The 20734-nt window shown below is 68.5% G+C and overlaps 2 protein-coding genes across 4 annotated transcripts; both read right to left on the bottom strand.

Annotated features, from left to right (window-relative positions):
- Positions 1 to 763: 763 nt before the first annotated feature.
- Positions 764 to 7688, bottom strand: MISP (mitotic spindle positioning). Of its 3 annotated transcripts, none has more exons than XM_086477402.1 (5): positions 7634 to 7688; positions 3235 to 5401; positions 2172 to 2383; positions 1741 to 1779; positions 764 to 1430 (listed from the first exon to the last, which is right to left on the bottom strand). In XM_086477402.1, the coding sequence occupies exons 2-5, from the start codon at positions 5276 to 5278 to the stop codon at positions 1344 to 1346; spliced, it is 2382 nt and encodes a 793-aa protein (XP_086333528.1). In that variant the 5' UTR covers positions 5279 to 5401; positions 7634 to 7688; the 3' UTR covers positions 764 to 1343. The 3 variants fall into 3 exon arrangements, with proteins under 3 accessions (XP_086333528.1, XP_086333530.1, XP_086333531.1); XM_086477404.1 differs by lacking the exon at positions 7634 to 7688 and adding an exon at positions 7014 to 7030; XM_086477405.1 differs by lacking the exon at positions 2172 to 2383 and having other exon boundaries at positions 1392 to 1430.
- A 5391-nt stretch (positions 7689 to 13079) lies between these two features.
- On the bottom strand, positions 13080 to 20430 carry PALM (paralemmin). The gene is made up of 9 exons (XM_086477466.1): positions 20411 to 20430; positions 20020 to 20068; positions 18782 to 18862; positions 18548 to 18678; positions 16890 to 17019; positions 16735 to 16756; positions 16425 to 16487; positions 15218 to 15349; positions 13080 to 13666 (listed from the first exon to the last, which is right to left on the bottom strand). Exons 1-9 carry the CDS (start codon positions 20428 to 20430, stop codon positions 13080 to 13082), a joined length of 1215 nt encoding a protein of 404 aa, XP_086333592.1.
- Positions 20431 to 20734: the final 304 nt, after the last annotated feature.

Raw genomic sequence — 20734 nt, forward strand, 5'->3', positions numbered from 1 at the left:
CGTGAGAATCGAGACCGACGCCCTTGGCCGCCCGGCTGGACGCCCCCAGCCCTGGGGCCAGCGCACCGGGGCAGCCGGAGACTCCCGCACCCTGGAGCAGCCCCCACACCCGGGGAGCCCCCGCACCCTGGGGCAGCCGGGGACTGCGGCGTCCCTGCGCCGCACCGCGGGGGGCAGGGGGCAGCGCTGGGGACCGCCGGAGGGTCACACTCGTGCTCGTCCTCTTCGCGTCCCGAGACAAAGGTGATTAATTGGGGCGGGGACCCGGGCCCGACACCGAGCGGTTCGGCCGAGGCCGCGGGCGGGGGGACGGGCGGAGCCCCCGGGCCCGGTGCGGGACGACCGCGGCTCTTGCCCGCTCCTGCCGCCGTGCGGAACCGGGGCTCGGCGCCGCAGCCGGGGGGGGGCCGGGGCCGCTTCTTCGTGCGCCCCCCACCCCCGCCGGTCCCGAGCCGCCCCCGGCCCCGGGCGGAGCAAAACCGGCCCCGGCGCTGCCCGCGGCGCGCGCTGCCTGCGCGCAGGGAGCCCCCTGGCGGGCAGCGGGGGTGCGGGCAGCGGGGGGGTGCGGGCAGCGGGGGGGTGCGGGCAGCGGGGGGGTGCGGGCAGCGGGGGACACCTCCGGGCTCCCCGCGGTTCCCCGGCCCGGCAGCCGCAGGGAACCCCCAGGGCGCAGAAGGTGCCGGTGCGGCCTCCCGAAGCGCGGGGGCTCCTTGGATCGGCGGCTGCGGAGGCGAAGGAGCAGAGACACAGAAGGGGCCTGGGAGAAGGGGGAGAGCGATGAGTCTTTAATAAATTAGCAAAGTAAACAGCGCTTCTGTAGGAAATGTCTGTCCTGTCACTGCGTCCCGGCAGATCCCGCAGAAACGTTGGTTCCCCGGTTCGATGCCGATGTCGATCCGAAGGTGCGGATCGGCTGGGCACCCTCCTGGGTGACGCCTGATGGGGTGGTGCTTAAAAACCTAAACACGCTTAGAAATAAAATAGCTTTTTGGTAAGCCAGAGACACGGCTTCCAATGAGAAAGCAGTTAAATTACCGTATGACTTCATCTGTCTCCTTGCAGAAGTGATTAAAAGAAAGTGATCCAATTTTTCCCCTCTTAAGAAAAAAAAAGTATTACCTCACCTCAGAGGGCAGCGGGAACAAATGAGCAGATCTAACGCATTGGAGGGATCATCTGTTACACTAAAAACGGGCACGATTTGCAGCGTACACGTCTCTGATTCTGACGATAACCAGGAGCGGCACGGAGCAGGTGCTCCGATCCTGCGTCAGTCGGTCCCAAACAGGGCAAGCACACGGCCAAGTCCGGTGGCCCTGGCCCTCCCTGGCCCCAAGGGTCCCTCAGTCGTCGTCCCTGACGTACTGCCCTGCCTCCCAGCGCTGGGCCATCGCGCTCTTGTGACGAACCACCCTGGTGCTTTCCACAACCTAAAGAAACCAGAAGGCACAGCGCCGTTTTATGAAGAAGACATTTTCATAAACAATCTTTTTTGCACAATTTGCCCTCCCAGCCAGAAGCGCCCCCCCCCCCCCCCCGCCCTTGGGTTAAATACGCCCAACAGTGGCTGCGACACGTCCTGCCAACGCGGCACCCACCCGCACGGTGCTGTGGCCCTGCGGGAGCCAGGACCCCCGTCCACCCACCCCATCTGCCTCCAGGACCGGGGAGCGAGGGGAGCCCAGGGGGGGAGGGGGGGGCGAGCACAAGCAGAGCCCTCGAGTACGTAAAGGGCTTTACCTCCGTGTTGATCTTGTCAACGGGTTCGATGCCGGCGTACTGCAAGAGGGGAAGAGGGGGTTCAGCACCCAGCGGCAGCCGGAATCGGCCCACGGCGGTTCCGGCTGCCCAGCGCTGGAGAGGCGAGGCGAGATGGCCCGTGCGGTCGTGCCCTCCCCAGGGCAGGGGGACGGTTCAGGCCAGGACCCCCCCAGGAGGGAGCTGCTGCTCCTCTCCAGTCCCCCCCAGTGCTGGCACCCCCGAGCAGCGGGGGGCTTGGCACAGCCCCTTGCCGGTGCCACCGCTGCTGGGTCTTTCACCGAGCCGAGCACAGCTGGACCTCCTGCTCCGGGTGGGAGCCAGGCACGGCCACCTCCAGCCCCGGAGCCACCAGCCTTCCCCCGGGCTCCAGCCCCCCGTGCTGCCCACGCAGGCAGGGTGGACGCGTTCACCTTTCCATCCTCCTTCACCCTCCTCCTCCGCTCCTCGAAGGGGCTGGAACGAGCCGAGTCAGGGGTGAGGGTCTCCGTGCTGCCCTGGGAGGGACCGACCACTCTCAGCGGGGTGAAGGACGACATCAGCCCCAGGACCCCCGCCTGGTGAGAGGCAGGAGTGGCGACGGGAGACCCGGACACGGAGTAGCTGCCGCTGACACCTGAGGCAGCTTCAAGAGAAAGAGCCATTGGGGGCGAGGGAGGCCAGATCCCTCCTGGGGCCTGGCGTACCCGCAGGAGAGGAAGGCTCCTCCCCAGACTGGCCTCCTCAGCAGGTCCAGCAGGTTTGGTCACAGCCAGGACCCCGCGTCTGGGTACCAGCCAGGGATTGTCCAGGAGCAAGGGCAGGGAAATGCATGAGCTGGGCACTTCTGGGCCCTTCCAGCACTGTTTTCTGCAGTAATGTGACACAAAGTCATCAAAACCTGAGCAGCTCTGGAATCAAAAGCCGTGCTGCTCCCTCATCGTCACCAGCAGTTCCCCCACATCTGCTCCCCCCAGCAGACTAGGCTGCTCCAGCCAGCTCCAGGGACTTCACATCAAGCACTTCTGCTTGCTGACCACAGAATGCCCATCCAAGGAGAATTATTTCTCCCAGCACAACGTGCTACCAACACACTGGAGTCCTTATGGGCATCTTGACAAATCGTTGCAGGGAGGAATGTGGACCCCTCACCCACAGCCAGACTCTCCCTGGCCAGGATTTGGTGCTTTCCACCTGTAACTGTCCCCCTTGGTCCCTGCTGTGGCCACTCTTGCTCTTACAGAGAGCCCAGGTCACCTCTGGCTGCGAGAGGCATCTCACATGGGCTGCGGGCACCGGCCGTAAGGGCCCCCCAAGCCTGGGAGAGGCACCTGCCTGCCCGCACAGGAAGGTCCCTCAGGACTCCACGGTGCCGCTCCTGCCCCCACTGATGGCTCCTGCCGAGACTCAGAGCCACAAGGGACGGGAGGGCAGGAGCGATGGCCCCGGGACTGACCCCTGCCCCGTCCCAGCCCACCGTTCCTCTCCTCCCCTTACCGGAGCTGTGCCGCGAGCGGGAGCCCTCCTGGGGAACGCCGTCGCTGCTGACCAGGGAGTAGCCGTCTGTCAGCTGCCGCCGCCGCCGCTGCTCCTGCAGCTCCTCTTCCCTCTGCAAGTCGCTCCGGATCTCCTCCTCGATCAGCGCCGACGTCTGGGGCTTCCAGGTCCTCAGCTTGTACTGCTCCTCCCGGCCGTCCTCCCTCCTCAGCGGGCTCTGCGTCCCCATGTCGTCCACGAAGGAGACCTTGGGCTTCCAGAAGGAGAAGGAGAAGTACTCTCTGGGCAGGACGGCCGAGCCGGCGGGACTCAGGGTGGAGCCGGGAAGCCTTCCTCCCCAGGAATCCTCACGCCCCCATTTGCTGGCGCTGGCGGAAGCGCGCTGGGACACTGGGGGCTGGTCCTGGCTCTTCTCGCTGGCGGCGAAGCGGGGCTGGGACGCCTGGAAGCGTGTGATGCTCGTGGCATAGCTGGGAAGGCTTCTCCCACCCCTGGTGTCTTCCGTGAGGCAGGGGCCGTTGCTCATGGGCTGCTCCGCCGCAAACTCATTAACCCAGCTCCTCCGCTCATCCGCCTTCCTCGTGGGGGTGGGCTTCTGCGGGGGGGCTTCCTCCTGCTCGAACACCCTCCTGCGCTCGTCCAGCTCTTGCTGCGTCCCCCTGTCATACATCCCCAGCAGCCTCCCTTGCCTCTTCAGATCTTCCTCGCGCTTGGTTTCCTGCTCGATTTCCCTCTGGACGTAAAGGGAAGCGCGGCCTTTGTCCTTCCCTTTCCTGCCCGGGCCGGGAGAGGCATGCATGGAGAGGAGCGGCTTGGTCTGGATCTCCACCAGCTCGCTGCCGGAGGTCAGCCGCTGGATCCCCCTCTCCTTCCAGAGGTTCTCCTCCCTCTCCATCGCCATGCGGATCTCCCGCTCGATGGGCGTCTCGTTGCTGGTCTTCGTCTCCCTGTCCAGGCCATTGCTGCTGGCCCTCAGATCCACAAGGCCGTTGAAGATCTCGTTGGATGCGCTTCCATCGCTGGCGTAGCCTGCGTTGGCTTCGTTATACATCTCACCCAAGCCGGAGTCCAGGTCCTCTCGGGAAGGTGCTTTAGTCAAGCTGGACGTTTTCCCGGTGGGATATGACCTTTCAGTGTCAGCCCTTCTGGAAGCATAAGCGTCCTCCTTCACCGGTGTCTTGTAGGACACACTATAGACTTGATAAACGGTCTTGTCCGTCCTGCTCTGGCTGGGGGCACCGGCATTACCGTAACCTTTCACAGCCTTCGTGGCCATCTCAGGACTATGCCACTCTTGTTTAGAGACTTTTGTCATTGACTCTGGCTTTGGAGACATGGTCTGTTGCCCTGGGCTGAAAAAAGAGCCCGGGTTGGTCTTCTCCAGCATCAGGAACTGCTGCCGAGCAGCAGAGAAGTTGATCTGCTCCGTGTCGATGTTGTCAGGGTCAACAGGCATTGCTGCCCTCCCTGGGGAAGGCTTGTCAAAGCAAATGGCAAAGCTGGTGGTGAAGCTGCCCGTGTGCCTGCCTTCACCCTGGCTGCCTGTACCAGTGTTTATGGAGCTCAGCTCATCCATGGAGCTCCACCTCTCGGCCATGGTGGAGCTCTTCCTCATCACCTGGCTCCGGATGACCTCCCTCCTCTCGTCCTCAAGCTCCCTGGCTTTCTCGGGTGAGATGTTTGGTGGAGGGACCCTGCACTCTTCCTGCTCGTCCTCATCGTAAAGCTTCGAGGGTTTCCGCTCGCCTCTGTAAGCCCTGAGGTCGTACAGGCTTCCCGACCTCACCACCTCCAGCTTAGACTCCCTGTCCGGGGACGGGGTCCAGACATCTTTTCCACCATCTAGGAAATATGAGGGTGCATTTGACCTCATTTTCCAGCTGTAGCAGTTTTCCACCCTTTGGCTGCTGGGTTGAGCGGAGCCAAACACATCATCGTTGCTGTCGACCCTCTGCTCTGCAAGCGAGCCAGGTTGGTGAGCATCGTTATAGTCGTGCCTGGTCTGCGGGAGCTGGAAGACCAGGTGCCTGGTGACTCTGTCCATCTCCTGGGAAGTGTCAGCGTTCAACCCTTTGCCAACCTCACCCTGGACTTGGGACACTGCTCAGCTTCGAGGTCACCTCGGGCTCCTGCTCACCTGAGGATGAGGGGCAGGACCTGGCTGGCCCTGCAAGCAGGAGGGGAGAGCAACCATTAAGAGCAGCAGAAGGAGCAGAGGTTGGGGGTGTGCAGCCCCCTCTCCCCACCGGTACTGCTGTCCTTGCCCGGGTGGTGACCGGGAGATACTTGTGCCCAGGGGATGGACGTCCCAGCGCTCGTTCACTCTTTTTACCCAGAACCGCCAGGTCTTGGGCAGAAGCAGCCCAAGCACGAAGCACTGTCCCCAGCGGGAACAGCCCCAAACCCAATGTCTCCCTCCCGCCTCCGTCCCCCAGCCTGGCCACGTCCTGAGCCGAGACATGAGCAAGCAAAGCCCGACCGGCCGCAGGCAGCCAGCGTTGCCCACACCACCAAGAGGGCAGCGAGGCCGCGGCGCTTTGGGCGATGCCAGGTCCAGCTTGGCTGCGCCAACCTCTGCCACCACCCCGGGCAGCTCCAGCCCGCGCCAGCATGGCCACCCCCGTGCCGTACCGCGCACACCGGGCAGGGAGGCACCACGAGCCGTGGGCGGCACCGGGAGCATCAGCTCGAGGCAGGGGGAGGCAGCGGGTCCCGCTCTGCCTGGAATTCCTCCTTGTGCGTTTGCAGGAAGGAGGATCCGAATAGTCGAGCTGTTGAAACAGCGGGGGCCATAAAAGTGGTTTCATGGCTCATAAAGAGGCAGGGACTTTAACCCCCGTATCACGAACAGCAGCAGTAAACTGCCCCGACCTTGGTGTCGATCCTCCTGCGCCAGCCGGGCCGGGGCTGGCTGGGACAGCGGGTGCCAGGGGAGGGAGGGGTGGCGCGGGTGGGTCCCTGCGAGACAGCCACTCTCGCCACGTTGCAGATGCCATCCCCGGCCCCTGGGCCAGCGAGACACACGTAACCCCCGGGCGAGCCAGGTGTGCCCAGGGGCGAGCGGCACATCCTCTCCCTCTGTTTGCCGAGGCGTCACCGCAGCCCTGCCATCGCCGCTCCGGGCTGGGCGCCTGTAAGCCCGAGCAGGTCAGGGGTGCGTCAACACCGGGCACCGCTCCCCTGGCGCTCGCAGCCTCCCGGGAGCACGTGGCGAAGCCAGGAGTGAGGCTACGGCGATGCCGGGGCAGCCCAGAGCCTGGGTGCTGCGGTACCGGTGAGCACGGCTCGGGGTGAGGGTCCCCTGGATGGAGGCAGCTGGTCAGGGTCCCCACGACCAGAGCAGCCCGGCCGGTCCCCAGGGTGGATGCGCCGTGCCCCAAACCTGCCTCCTTCCCTGCGGTGACCCTGGCAATGGAGCTGCCCCCACTCACCTCCCAGCCTGTCCTCCTGCACCCGACAGGGCTGGCCCCCCACCCTGAGCAGCCATTTAAGCCTTTCCTGGGGCGGGAGCACCTGGGTCCCATCAGGGCCAGCTGGGGCAGCCCAGGGTGAAGCCCACCCCCGTGGTGCTGCTGCCCAGCCCCCTGCCCAGCCCGGAGGGGTCAGCCTGGCCGCCTGCAGCAGGAACCGGGCCAGGGGCTGCTGGAAGTGCTGGTCCCAATGCGCCTTGCCCAGCTGGATGCCCCTGACCTCTTCGGGATCCTGCCTGTAATTCACTGCTGCTCTTTTACAGCCCCCGGTGACCCGGACAGTGAAAACTGTCGGCCCACGCCTCTTACGTTTGGAGGTGTCAGAGGTCCCTGCTGGGAGGGGACTCCTCACTGGGAGCGCTGGTGGCCGGCACAGGAGGGGGAACAGGCAGGGCTGTTATCAGCACCACCCCGAGCGGCACAGCCCCTCCCAAAGCAGCACCCAGAACCATCCGACTGTTTTGGCTCACCCCGTCTGCCCAGCACTGCAGGAGTGTGGGGGTCCCGGGCTCGTCCCCCCCCGTGCCAGACTGCCCCAACGCACCCAAGTGCCATGGAGAGATGCTGGGCAGAGCAGGCGGCATTGCCAGCCTGGCCTGGGACCCCCCACCGTAAAGAGACCTCTAGGGTGTTTTCCAGGGTCCCCTGGCCCCAGGGGTCCTACAACGGGCTGCAGACCTGCAACGTGCCCACCCTCTCCGTGCAAACGCCCACGTGCGCTCCCAGACCCGCTCATGTGCAAGACATGCACGAGCGTGCCGGTGTGCGGCCCCTCCGCCTGCCCGCCGCAGATAGAGCCAGCCTGTGCCCGCACCCCCTCGCCGCAGCTGGATCTTCCATGGGGACCGACCCCTCTGAGGCCAGGGGTAACTGCTGCCCCGAGCACCCCGGTGCTGCCCTCGCCCCCGCCCCGAGCGCGCGGCACTTACTGTCCGGGGGAGCCGTCGGGGTGGGGGTCCCCACGCCCCGGGAGGCCGCGCAGGGCACTCGGCTGAGCCGTGTCTGCCGGGGAGCAGCGGGGGCCGGCGGCGGTGGGGCGTGGGGGCCGCGGGCCAGCAGGGCTGCGGGGCCCTGATAAGCTCAGCCCGCGCCTGTGGGGAATTCCAAGAACCGCGCTGGGCTCAGCGCCGGCCGCGGTTCAATGACCCATTCCTGACCCCCCCGCGCCACTGTCACCCCCGCTGCAGCTGGCTCCCACGCCGGCAGGGCTGCCCTTGGCCCCCAGCCTGCGGCACGCACCAACGTGCCAATGCACCGACAGGCCAGTGGGCTGAGATCGATGTGCCGGTGCACCAGCGCACCAATGCACCAACGTGCCGGTGCACCGGCGCGCCAACGTGCCCAGCGCATCGACGCAGCAGTGCACCGACCCCTTCCTGCAGGCACGCTCTGCCCCCCCACGGACACGACCAGGGCGCTGAGAAGGCCTGAAACTCCAAAGGGAGCCGGGGTGTCTGGATCTTCCCTGACCCTGCACCCCAGGGCAGCCTGTGCCCCCCCTCAGTTCTCCCCATGGAGGAGCACAGACGTGGGCTCTGCTGTCCCTGGGAAGAGCTTGAGCTGCCACCAGTGTCCTGGCAGCCCGCTGTGTCCACGCCGGGCAGCCCAGGGCAGGGCAGGGCTCCCAGCCCCGGGGGTGCGGTGGTCCCTGCGGGGGAGCGTGCGAAGGAGCCCGCGGGCCCCAGTGACCAGGGCGGCAGCAGCCGTGCCAGGAGCCTGCGCTCTCCTGTTTATGTTGCGGGGCCTCTCGTGGCGCGGGCGCCCGATAACCCGGTGTTTGTGCAGGCAGGGCTGGGGCGGGTGCCCTCGCTGCTGCGGCAGCCCTGGCTCTGCCGGCTCTGCCGCTCTGGCGGCCGTGGGCACCCGACGGCGCTGCCCTCCCCGGCCCCCGCTGTCCGGCAGCCCCTCTCGGCAGAGCAGCTCTCTGCTTCCCTGGGGACAAAAGTAGCCCCCTCCCATCAGGGACAAGCCCCTGCCCCTGGTCCGGAGGCCTCGGCCACCCTGTACCTGCCAGGCCAAGGGCAGGACTGTAGCACAGCAGCCGTGATGCCCCCAGTGCCCACGGCCGTGGCTGGTGGACCCTGGCAGAGCGGGTGGCGTCACCCAGAGCCACCCTCCCTGCTGGCACTGACGTCGCAGCCGAGTGGGCGATGCTCTGCCGGGATGCTCAGCCTTTCGCCTGCGCCTGTGTCTGGGGCAGGAGGTCCCTGTCCCCGTCCCCTCTGCCCCGCCACGACAGCTCTGCATCCCACCAGAGCCCGCTCCTGATGGAAAGCCCCTTCGGGCACCGCTGCTGCCTGTGATGGCCCGAGCATGGCGATGGAGCCAGACCCCGGCTCGCCCCGGCTGTGGGTGATCAGGAGGCGCCACTTACCCCCTGCCTGGCCCCTGGGTAGCCCCGGTCCTGCTCTCTGGGCTGCCGCCTCTGGCACGGGCTGGCCCGGGGTGGCAGCTCCAGCGCGGCTGCCAGGCAGCTCTGTGTTTCCAGGCAGGAGAGCGGAGCCTGTTTTACCGTTGGGCTGAGACAAAGTCCACGGGCGACGGCCAGGGAGCACCACGCCCGCGGCAGGGTGTGTGCTCGGCTCCCTGGGCTGGCACCTCCGCCCCGGGAATGAGTCCTGGCATCCCAGCCCGGGGCAGAAGCAGGACCCGCACCAGCCCCGGGGTGGGCAGAGACCTGCGGCCACGTGGTGACGGGACCTGGGGGGGCCTGACCCCAGCGCTGCCCTGTGGGACAAGCAGGAAAGCAGGCTGCCACATCCCCTTCACCTGGGCACGCCCGCCAGCATCACGCCTGCACCCCTTTCCTCCCAGCATCCCGGTTCCCACCCGCCTCTTCCTCCCCACTCCTCTGGCATGGCCACGTGCCCATCACCCCAGCGTCAGGGCTGGCAACACGGCGGTGCCGTGACAGCACCCCAACCGTGCTGCCCTTACCTGTGCCGTGGGCTCCGGGGTGGCACAGAGGACCTGCCGTGGCGTGGTGCACCCGAACATCTCCCTTGCCTGGTGTCACTGTCGGTCTGGGGACAGACACCTCTGGGGCAGCGCCGGGGGCTGGAGACACGCAGGGCTGTGAAAGCGCCACGTCCCTGCCCCTGCCTGGCTGGCCGTCACCGTGCCCAGGCCCCGCTGGCCGCAGGAGGGAGGAACTGAGGGGAACTGCTGGGAGAGACCCGACCAGGCCAGAGCCCAACCAGCCTTTGGCTCCGGTGCTGCTGGGGGGCACGGGGCGCTCCGTGCCGGCAGCGGCAGGCAAGTGTGGGCAGCGCGGGGAGGTGGCGGGGATCCCCCATGTGCTGCCTGCCGTGCCGCCGCGCTGGCATCACCTTTGCCGGGGCTTGCGGGTGTTGGCGGGTGATGGAGGTGAGGCCGGAGCGCCGGGCAGCCAGGGCAGCGCAGGAAAGCTGCCGAGCAGAGGGAGGGCTCTATCCCCACCATCCTCATCCCCAGCATCTCCATCCCCATCACGCCCATCCCCAGCATCCCCAGCATCCCCAGCATCCCCAGGATTCCCATCCCCACCCCAGCCCCTTCCCACCCGTGGGGGTGCCGGGCGCTGGGGTGCCGGCCGCGGTGCCCAGGCAGAGGGCGGAGGCGCCAGGCTGGTTGTTCACACGGTTTATTTGCTCGGTTCGGGTGTTTTACAAACAACGGGGAGGGCCGGGAGGGGGGAAACTTCAAACGGCTTCGGCACAAGTGAAAAGCAACGGGGACGCGGGAAGTGCACTTCAGCGGAGCCAGGCGGGGGGTGGCAGGGGGGGCCGGGACGGGGCTGGGGTGCACGGCCAGGCTCCTGCTCAGCCCCTGCCAGCCCCGGGGCCCCGGGGGCCCGATCCTGCTCCCTGCCACCACGGGGGCCGGACGGGGGCAGGGGGCCGGTGCTGGGTCCGAAGCCAACCGAGGGGCAGGGGGTGCCAAGGGTGGGAGTGGGCCCTGGCTTGCGGGTGGTGGTGGGGGATTGCAGGATGCAGGGCAGGATGGGGGGACTGGTGCTGGCCCCCAGTGAGGGGGTGGCAGGAGGGGACATGCAGCTGCGCTGGGGACCTAACCCAGCCCCCCAGGACTGACGGGGCAGGTGCCCCACATCACCCAGCCTCAGCCCCCCGCTCTGCAGCAATGCGGCTCCAGCGATGCCCGTCTGCAGCAGAGGCAGAGGAGGCTCCCCCTTCCCCCCGGGGGGGGGGGCAGCCCCGACTCCCTCTCCTCCCTTCCCCAGTTCTGCCTCTCCCAGAGGACTTGGCAGCACCGCGAGCCCCCCCACAGCCCCCAACCCCTCCCCTGTCCCTGCAGATACTCCATTGGGGTGAAAACTGCAGCTAACTGGGGGGCAACTGGGATGTCATGGGGGGATCACTGCTCACACGAGGGGGTTGGGGGGGGAGGGAAGGTGTTGGGGGGCCGAGCCCCATCCCTGGCTGCTCTACCACCCGCACCCCGGTGGGCTGGGCAGTGAGGGCTGCTCTACAGGCACACGCTTCGCCGGGGGCTTGGGGCATCCCTGGGGTCTCACCCGGCCGCGCTCAGCAGCGGGGACCCGCTCGCACTCGGACTGGTGCTGGCTGGCAGCTGGGCCGTGCTCCCGGCCGGCTGCACCCTGCCCAGAGCTCCTGTGCCCACGGGGTGCGGGGACGGGGCACTGCCCGCCCGGCTGCAGCCCGCTCAGGGGCAGCTGACTGGGGCACCGAAAGCAACCCGGGCCTGGGGCAGGCACCCGGGGCTCCGAGCCCCAGCATGTTTGGGAGGGGGCTGGAGGGAGATGGGACCCCCCCGCAATGGCAGCCCCTGTGCCAGGGCAGGGCAGGGCCATGCACCCCAGCCCACTGGACCCACGAGTTGGGCTCAGCGGGAGCCGCATGCCCGACACCCGCAAGATGTGTCAGCTGCTGCGGCAGAAAAACACCCGGGGCTTGGGCAGGGCTTGGCACCCATGGGTGCCGCCAGGGGGACCCTCGCCTGCCCTCCCCGCCTGGCCCAGCGGGTCTCAGTGGGGAGAAAACGCTGGTGCTGGTGGTGAAATCCCCGCTGAAGGGTTAGGGCGTGGGGTGGGGGGACAGGGAAGGCTGCTCACAGTCCCGGCATGGACACAGAGTCCCGGGGATGCCCTCCACAGGACGCCGGACCCCCAGCAGCTCCCAGTCCCGGTGCCTGGGGTGAACCAGGCTGCACTGCTCACCTGGGGGACCTGACACTGCAGCCCAGGGCCCCAGAAAGCGGCTCAGCAAAGCTGCCACCGCCGGGCAGGAGAGGGACGTGGTGCTGGGCCACCCTCCCGCTGCTGCGAGGAGGCACGGGAGCTCCCGCCCCATCCCCGTCCCATGGGGCTGGGCCCCCCAGCTCCCCTTCCCTCGCTGGCATTGCCACCCACATCACCCCGGAGGGACACGGGCACCCGGCCACAGCACCGCTCAGCCCCCTCGGCTGGCAGAGTTTGGCGATGCCGGGGTGGCGGCCGAGACAGAGGAATGGCCCCGCGGGAGCCTGTGGCATCGGTGCCTGGACAGCGGCAGCCGTCACCGCAAGTGCCAGGGCGAGGAGCTCCCTCACGGGGAGCAGAGCAGGGTGTCCTGCCCGCAGCCCTGGGGCCAGGCTGGGCTGACCGCACGGGAGCCACACGTGGCCCATGGCCCCCTGCGAGCTCCCAACCGCGGCTGAGCATCACGGAGGGGACGCTGTCCTCAACACCCTTCCCTCGCCTGGACACGCTCTGTACCGGAGGGGCTCACGGCTTGGGGAGCCCAGGGGTGCAGGGACAAGGATGCGGGATGGAGCAGGGACACTGGGCAGCCAGGGGGGAACAGCCCAGGGCCCTTCCCCGTAGGACAAGCAGCTGATGGAGGTGCGGAGAGAAGGGCTGGCATGGGGCTGGCTCCATGGCTGCCGCGGGCTGGGCCATGCCCAGGTCCCACTGGCCACCGTCTCCCCAGGAGTCATCTACAGACGCAGCAGCGTCCTCCGATCCCCCGGCCCGGCCGGCTCCGTCCTCCGTTGGCGGGTGGGGATTTGCCAGCGAGAGGAGGGAAAGGCTCCGGCGTCGGCAGCGGGAGGGCTCCGGCACAGGGTGAGGCTGGGCCGTGGGTGGGGGCGGGTGCACCGTGGGGCGAGGGGGTCTCTAATAAATATCGCAGGCAGCGCTGGTGGGGTGCGGCGCAGGGCGGGTGTTGGGCAGAAGGGGCGAGCGGTGTCGTGGTTCGCTGCTGCCCGCTGTGGCTTCGTAGGCGCCGTGTTGGATCTCCCCGGTTCTGCAGAAAGAGGGTCCGTGTCCAGTGGGGGAGGGAGCCCGGTGTGCCGGGGCGGTGGGCCTGGCTAGCGGGGGCCGGGGCGGAGGGGGCTCGGTGGGGGCAGCCTGCGGCGGCGGCGTGGGGCCGGCGGGGCTCACATCACCGTGCAGCACTTGCAGCGCTGCTTCTTCACGTCCGTCTCCTGCTCGGCCTCCTTGGCCTCCGTGGCGTTGGCTCCTGGCTTCTGCCCGCCTGGGCCCTCCTCCCCCGGCGGCTGGGCGGCCGCTGGCTCCAGCGCGGTGCCGTTGGGCGGCGCGTGGTCCTTGCGCACCGGCTCCGGCTTGCTCTCGGCGTCCTCGATCACCACCAGCTCGGCCTTGATGGTGCCCTCCAGCCCCAGAACCTTCTTGGTCTCGTTCTCGTCCTCCACGTTCTGGTAGCCCATGAAGATCATGGTGACGGGCTGCTCCCGGCTCGGCTCCATCCCCTCGCCCGCCGGCAGCGCCGTGGTGCTTTCCCGCGGCTTGGCCTGCAGCCCCGTGATCTCCCGCCGCGGCGTCGGCTTCTGGCTGGCCGGGGCGCTGCCGGTTTGCTCGCCGGCCTTGGCCGGGGCCTCGCGCCCGGCGGCTTCGCTCAGGGTGGCCTCGTCCGCCTTGTGCAGGAGCTCGTCGACCTCAGAGGAGCTGAGCGGGTGGGCCCCATTCTGCAGGGCCCCGTCCTCGGCGCTCACCGCATGCACCACTGCGGGGACAAGAGGAGGGAGGGTGAGGGGGGCTCGGGCCGGGGGCACAAGTCGACCTGGAAAAGCTCCTGCTGGTGCGACCCACTCGGACCCAGCTCCCAGCCCCTTCCCCTCCCCAAAGGCCCCGGCACCGAGGCCGTGACCCCCCGGCAGCACCCCAACCCCGCCTTGGCCAGCGCTGCTGCCAGACTCCCCCAGCATTGCCTGGCCCCTGCCCGACAGCAGACGGGGAGACCGAAACAAAAGCACAACGCAAGGAGCCGTTCCCAGCCCTTGGCACCTCCGAAGCCTCAGACCCAGCGAGCCCCGCAGCAACCGCAGCCGTCTGCCAGGTCGCCGACAGCCTGCCAAGCTGGCCGTGCTCGCCGCGGCGGGATGGCGTCCGGCTGGCGCCCAGCTCTACCGGGGCCGACGCGATGCTCTGCGGCAGATCGCTGCTGCCGCCTGTAAGACCCCAGTGAGCGCTCGGCAGGTGCTGCCCTGCCACGTCCCACCGTGCCCTGCCACGTCCCACCATGTCCTGCCACGTCCCGCCGTGTCCTGCCACGTCCCGCCGTGTCCTGCTGCCCGTGGCACCGTGCCCAGGAGGGGACAGGGCTCTTCTGCCACCGGCGCGGTTTGCAGGGCTGCCTGCAGCGCTGGAGGCAGCAGATGTGCGTCACGGTGAGAGCAGCGTCCGGCTCATTGCATTTTCCACTTGACCTGGAGCATCATGCGACGATCAGTGCAACAGCCTCAACAGCCCGTCGATGGAGTGATGGACAACCAGCCCAGGCAGGGCCGGCTCGGCCAGGACCAACGTTCGCTGCCAAGGTGGCTCCTCGGCTCATCCTCGGAGCTGGGATCCCGGAGCAGCGGGGGGGCTGAGCCAGGCGGCGGCTGGAGGTGAAGGCCAGCGTGGCCCGGTGCGGCCGTGGCCCCAGGGAAGGTGAACAGGACCAGCTGCCCGTGCAGTTTGGTTTCCTTGGAGAGGCGATTGGTCCACTTGGCCACCACAGTCCCCAGTAACGCGCCCCAGCTCCGTGTCTGGCCCTCGCTGCTGACCCAGCCATCCCTCGGGGGTCACCAGGCCCTTCGAAGCAGGTTCCCGGAGGTTGCCCCAAGCAGGGGCTGCGGGCAGGCACCGGTCCCTGTGCTGCACCTCTACGCCCAGTGGCCACGCTCCCCTCTGCCAGCCCAGGCGTGCCGGGCCAACGCTGGGCCAGTGCCACGTTCCCCGCCTGTGGGACAGGCTCCCGAGTCTTGGACACGGCAGATCCTCTTCTCCACTCTCCGGTGGTGCGGGGTCGTGATGGGCAAACCAGGGCTGGCCCGTCGGGACTGTCTACACCACGCTGCTGGGACGGATCCCACGCCGGGCTGGCCAGGGCGCAGGACTGGGGCCGGCGAGGGGTTGCCCTGAGCTGTCTCCCCTACAGAGCTGCCGAGGACGGCCGGGAGCAGCCCCAGCCCTTCCTAGCCCCGGCGCCCTCTGGGATGCTCAGGCGGCCGCTCCCTCGTCCCCTGCCCTTTGCTCCTGACGCCTGCGAGCGGTGCGGGACGGGCCGTACCTTTCAGCTCATCCTCGTACACTTTGACCCCCTGCAGACAGTGGTTCTGGGGGAGCAGGGTGGTGCTGGACAGGACCTTGGTCTCCCCAGTCACTCTGTCCTTCTCCACCGTGATCTCCACCGAGTACATGGCTGGGACACAAAGAGGACAGCGCGCGTTACGGCAGCCCCGGCCCTCCCCAGCCCCTGCTCAGCAGCCGGCAGCGGGCAGGCGCGTGGCAGCAGCGGTGCGGTGCGGTGCGGTGCGGTGCGGTGCGGTGCGGTGCGGTGCGGTGCGGTGCAGTGTGGCGCTCAGCGGCGTTAGCGAGGCGGCAGGCGGCAGCGAGGAGTGGTGAATGGCAGAGGCGGGTGCGACATCCCGGGCACAGCCCTCCTACCGGGACCCACGGGGCTGTCACCGTCCTGGCGCTGCTGGCATCACCTTACCTCCACGGCTCCTGCGTCCCCCGGGCAGGGGCCCAGCCGGGCCCTGGAAGCACCGTGGCAGGTGACGCCGCATCCGTCTGTCCGGCTGGTGAGCGGTGCCGGCCGCGGGGGCCTGGGCTGGGAGCCAGGCTCACGCTTGCAGGAGGCGGCATCCCCTGCGGAGGGACGGCAGCCCCTCCACCCCCATGGGATGGGCAATCCTCGGCATCTCTCCTTTGGCTCCGGCCAGTCCCTGCTGGCACTGGGGTCACCTCGGTCCGGTGGCGCTTTGCTCCAGGTACCCCAAGACAGGCTCTGCCCCGCGCTGGTGCTGCAGCCCGGTCTGACCCGTCCCCCCAAACCAGAGCAAACCCCTCCAGCAGCGGAGCCGGCTGCAGCCCCCCAGCGCGGGCAGGTCAGCCCCGTGTGCCCCTGCAAGCGCCCAGCCGGCAGCCAGCGGTGGGGCGGTGAGCGCTGGCGCAGGGTCAGCCATGCCGGCAGCCGACGCTCCGCTCCCTCTGCCACGCTCCGAGGAGCCGCAAACAGAGCGGGAGGTGAAGGACGGAACTGGAGCAGAGGGGTGAGGGGGGGAGCCCTGAACCACGAACCAGCCGCGGGGTGGAAGCGAAAACAAACCCTCTGACTGCAAATAACGGCGTTCTCTGCCTGGGGCTCGGAAAGGCATCGAGCGGTGGGGAGCGGCGGCGGCAGGGCTGCGGGGCGGGCGGCGAGCCGAGGGGCGGCGCGGGACAGGGAAAGCGACCGGGAAGGAGCGCTCCTCCCCGGGGAGATGGGCACCTACCTGCCTTCATCATCTCAGTGCCTTCCACCGCCTTCATGGGGCTGCTGGAGACCTTCTTCTCGGCTGGGGATGGAGAGGAGAGGCGACCGCCTGAGCCAAAATGATTGCCTGGTCACCCACGTGCCCGCGGGACGGGCCCCAGGAGGGTGGCATGTCCCCTCATGTCTGGCTCCTGGGACGGGCTCCCCCGCCGCAGGACACCAGAGGGGAGGGACATGGGGACAAGGCTGCCCCGGCTCCCCCTACCAACCCGGCCCCAGTGCCTGGGCAGCACGAGAGTGGGACGTGCGGCCGAGGCGGGATCACCTACCCTTGACTGTGCCCAGGGGACTCTGCAAAACAGAAGGGAGAGGTTAGGAGCGCCGGGAGACGCCACACGCCCACCACCCTGCTCCACCGGGGCAAGGGACCCCCGGCGCAGCCCTGCTGTCACAGGACTGGCCCACGGAGAGCGGCCGTGCCCACCTTCTGCATGTTGGGGACGGCCTCTGCCTTCTCCTCCTTGGCCGGTGACGGTGCCGCCGCCTCCGCCAGGTTCTCCTTGGTGGAAGCTGCCGAGCTGCCGTTCTCCAGCGTCTCCAGCTCCTTCTCCAGCCTGCGGGGAGGGTCGGGGCTGAGAGGCTGCACGGGGCCCTGGTGCAGGCAGCCCCAGTGCAGGCAGCCCCAGCAGCCCCGAGAACACGGGCCAGTGACACGGCACGGGGGAGAGGGGAGACACAAATCAGCCCCTGGGCTCGCGAGGCACAGGGACAGACAGACAGACCTCGGCCGCAGCTGTCACCATCTCTTTGCAGGGGAAAAGCGTGTCTTTGCTGGAACAAACCCAGGGGCTTCACCCGCCCAGCCCTCAACCCCAGCACCCGCTGGCCGCTCCCCATCTCCGGGGGCGAGCGATGCTCAGGACGGCGGCTGCAGCTCCACAGACCCTGAACAACCAGGGCGGCCGCTCAGCCGTTGGGCTCGGCCCAAGCGGACAGAAGAAACCTCCCCGCGGGCACCGGGCAGGGGGACGGACCCCACGGGGCAACCCCCCCAGCTTTCGCTGTCCCCGTGCAGTGACAACCAAGCCCACCCCTCATTCGCCAGTGCCCTCGCTCGGTGGCAGGGGGCAAAGCCGCTCCATCGCCGTTCCGCTCCCACCCGAAGCCCGCCTGAGCTGCCCGCGAGGGCGACTGCCCGTTCCCAGCCACCGCGCCCGGCCAAGAGCTGCGCTGGCAGCGGGGCCCCGCCGGGACCTGGCGGAGGTCGGGGGAGTCCCGGTGGATTCATGTCCGTGTAAATTAGGGCCCCTCTGTCGACGCGGTGGCAGCACCCCCCGGCAGAGCCCCCCCCTTGACTCCCGTCTCCCCGCGAGGGGCCGGCGGAGGAATGCACCGCGCCATTAGGCGGACACAAAGGCCCCTTCGTGCCTGACCCCGCTCTGCACCGATGCTCGGTAATTAACGGCACAGCCGTGACTGATTGCATTCTTGCAGGCCAGCCGGGCTGCCGGGACACCTCCGTGCCGGGGGTCCTGGCCCCCCCTGCCTTTGGCAGCCCAGACGTGAGGGGGCTGGGCAGGGGCTGAGGCTTCTCCCCCCGCCAGTCTCCCACCCTGCCCCTTCCCAAAGGGCTGAACCACCCCAACAGGGGCAGACGTCCACGGGGAACCAGACCCCCATTTCCCTGCCCCTGCGACCACGGGTGCTGGGCACCGAGGGGACGCCAGCCCCCAGCCCAACCCCACGGCTCCCACTGACGCCCTACACAGCTTGTGGCTCCTGCAGCCCCGCGCCAAGCACGGCTGGGGGTGTCCGTGCTCAGAGGGGCTGTGGGGCTGGATAGGCTCTGGGGCCGGCTGCAGCCCCCGGACAAAAGCTGGCAAGAGCCCAGCCGGAGGGTTCACGGCGAGAGCGGCTCAGCCCTGGCAGTGCCGCGGAGGCACCCCCGCTCCTGGCAGCTCCAAGCTCCAGAGCGGATGCTCCCTCCGAGCGGGGCCGCGGCTGAACCCGAGCGAGCGCGGTGGCACGGTGGCGTGTCTTGTGCCCACTGCCTCGTGTGCAGCACGTGGGACCGAGCTGCATCTCAGCCTCCCTGCCCTCCAAGCGCACCCAGACGCCCCAGCCCCACGCCTTCCCCGTTACCTCTGGATGGTTTCCTCCAGCTCCTTGGTCTTCACCTCATCCTCCTGCATCTGCTTCTTCATGGCCTCGTCCTCCTCGGAGGCTGAGGCCGGGGCCCCCTCCAGCAGCCATCTCTCCCGCAGAGCCTTGGACTGGGGAGCAGAGAGGGGTCATGGTCCTGCCAACCCCCCAGCTCAGGGGTCCCCAGCGCGTCCCCAGTGCAGAGGCAGCTCAGGGGTCCCAGAGGATCCTCACCTTGAGATGCTGCAGCTGCCGCCTGTCATCCTCGAGCTGCCGCCTTTTGTTCTCGATCTCTGTCTGGCGTTTCCGCTTCTCCTGGGGGGACGAGAGCGGCAAAGCAGGGTCGGCGTGGGAAGGGGGGTGGCACCCAGCACCGTTGAGGCAGGGGCACCTCCCTCCCAGCCAGGGCAGCATCCCCAGGGCTGGGAGGAGCAGGGAGTGGGGGGTGAGGGGGTCCCGGGGGGTCTGACATGGGGACACAGCCAGTCTCGCAGCCCTGGGGACAGCCCACCTGGAGCTCCCCAGCCCTGCGTCACATCCCTGCTCTCACGGGCGGAAACTGAGGCACAGAGGGTGCAGAGAAATCGCTCAGGGCAGAGCCTGGACTCCCTTCACCGTCTCAGAACATCACCTTCCCCTCGCCCAGCCCTGCTGATGGACCTGCCAGCACGGGGGGTAACCAGCTCCCACGGCCTCTCCCCGTCCCCCCCACCTCACCGCACATCCTGGGGCTGGTCCAGATCGTTTCAGTGGAGTCAGTTCCAGCCCGGGAAGCGTCACTCACTTTCCTTCTCCTCCAGCCCAGAACAATTTGCCCTTTGTGCAGCGGAGATCGGCCGGCAGCGGCCCGGGCTGGGGAAGCTGGCAGCCCGCGGTGGGCCGGCGGTGGCTACGGGGCAGCCACGGGGTTTAAAACCAAGCTGGTGCCTCGCTCTGTGCCGGGGAGGGGCTGCCCAGTGCGGCCCCCGGCTGCTCGCTAACTAGTACCATTACTAGTGCCCACAGCGGGCAGGGCCAGGTCCTGCACGATCCTCAGCCCTTCCCTGGGAAAGGGCGAGGGGGGGATCACCACTCGCTTCCCTCTCTCCGGGCTCATCAAGGCATTGCTTCACTAATTAAACCTCCCAGCTGCCCATTGCTCGCTCTGTCCCCTCCAGCAACGCAGAGCCAGGCCCTGCCGGATCCTGCACCCCGGCCATGGCACATCCCCGGGAAGAGCCGCCGCAGGGCAGGGTGTCCTGGCACGGGCTCCCACAGACCCCCTTCCCAGGGGCTGGGTGCCCACCGGGCTCTGTGGCTCCTGCCCCTGCCTGCAGCCCCGCAGCGGTTCTCCGGGCCAAAGCCCCTGCACCGGCACCCTCCTCCACACCGGCATCTGCCCCACGCGCTGCAGGCGATGGCGCGGGGACGCGGGGACGCCGGCTCGAGGTCTGGCGCGCTCATCGTGCTCTCGCAGCGCGCAGGGGACTCACCGCGATGGCCTGCAGCCTCTCCTGCTGAAGGGTGCTGGCCTCCACGACCCTGCAAGGCAGCAGAGAGAAGCAGTGAAGAGCTCGGGCGGCGGGTGAATGGGGACATTGTGCCACCAGCGAACCGGACACAGCGCACGGACAAAGGCTGAACTCTTCCCTTCCGCCGGTTGCTTTCTCCTCTTCCCCTTCCCCTGGAGCCAAGCACCCCTCTCCCGCACAGCTCCTCCAGGCGCCCCTCTGCCCTGCCCGAATCCCCCGGGAGAGGCACCTGGGGGTGACCCGGCACGGCCGGACCCGCTCCTCCTGCAGCCGCAGCACAGATGGGAACGGTGACCACGGAGGGGCTGGAGCGGGACAGCTCTGGCCACCCCTGTGGTTCAACCTGGCTCACACGTTCCGTCCCAAGCCCATTGCTTGGCTGCTGACACCTTTCCTGGACAGTGAGCTTTCCTGGCTGCACACACAGGCACACACATGGGCACGGACACGCACAGACACATGGATACACACGGACACACACACTGCAACAGGCTCCGCTCCAGCTGGGGTTCGTGCTCCCAGGCCTGGCACCCGCCTCCGTGATGCGAACGGCCGTGGCCGTGCCCAGGGATGCCGCCGGCAGCCGCCACCTCGCTGGCCCCGACGCAGCTCTCCTGGGTGCTGCCAGGCCCTGGGGTGCCGCAAGGAGGGGGTGCCCCAACCCCCTGCACCCGCG

The sequence above is a fragment of the Leptosomus discolor genome, chromosome 24 (genome assembly GCF_034619465.1).
Source record: "Leptosomus discolor isolate bLepDis1 chromosome 24, bLepDis1.hap2, whole genome shotgun sequence".
NCBI classification, from domain to species: Eukaryota; Metazoa; Chordata; class Aves; order Leptosomiformes; family Leptosomidae; genus Leptosomus; species Leptosomus discolor.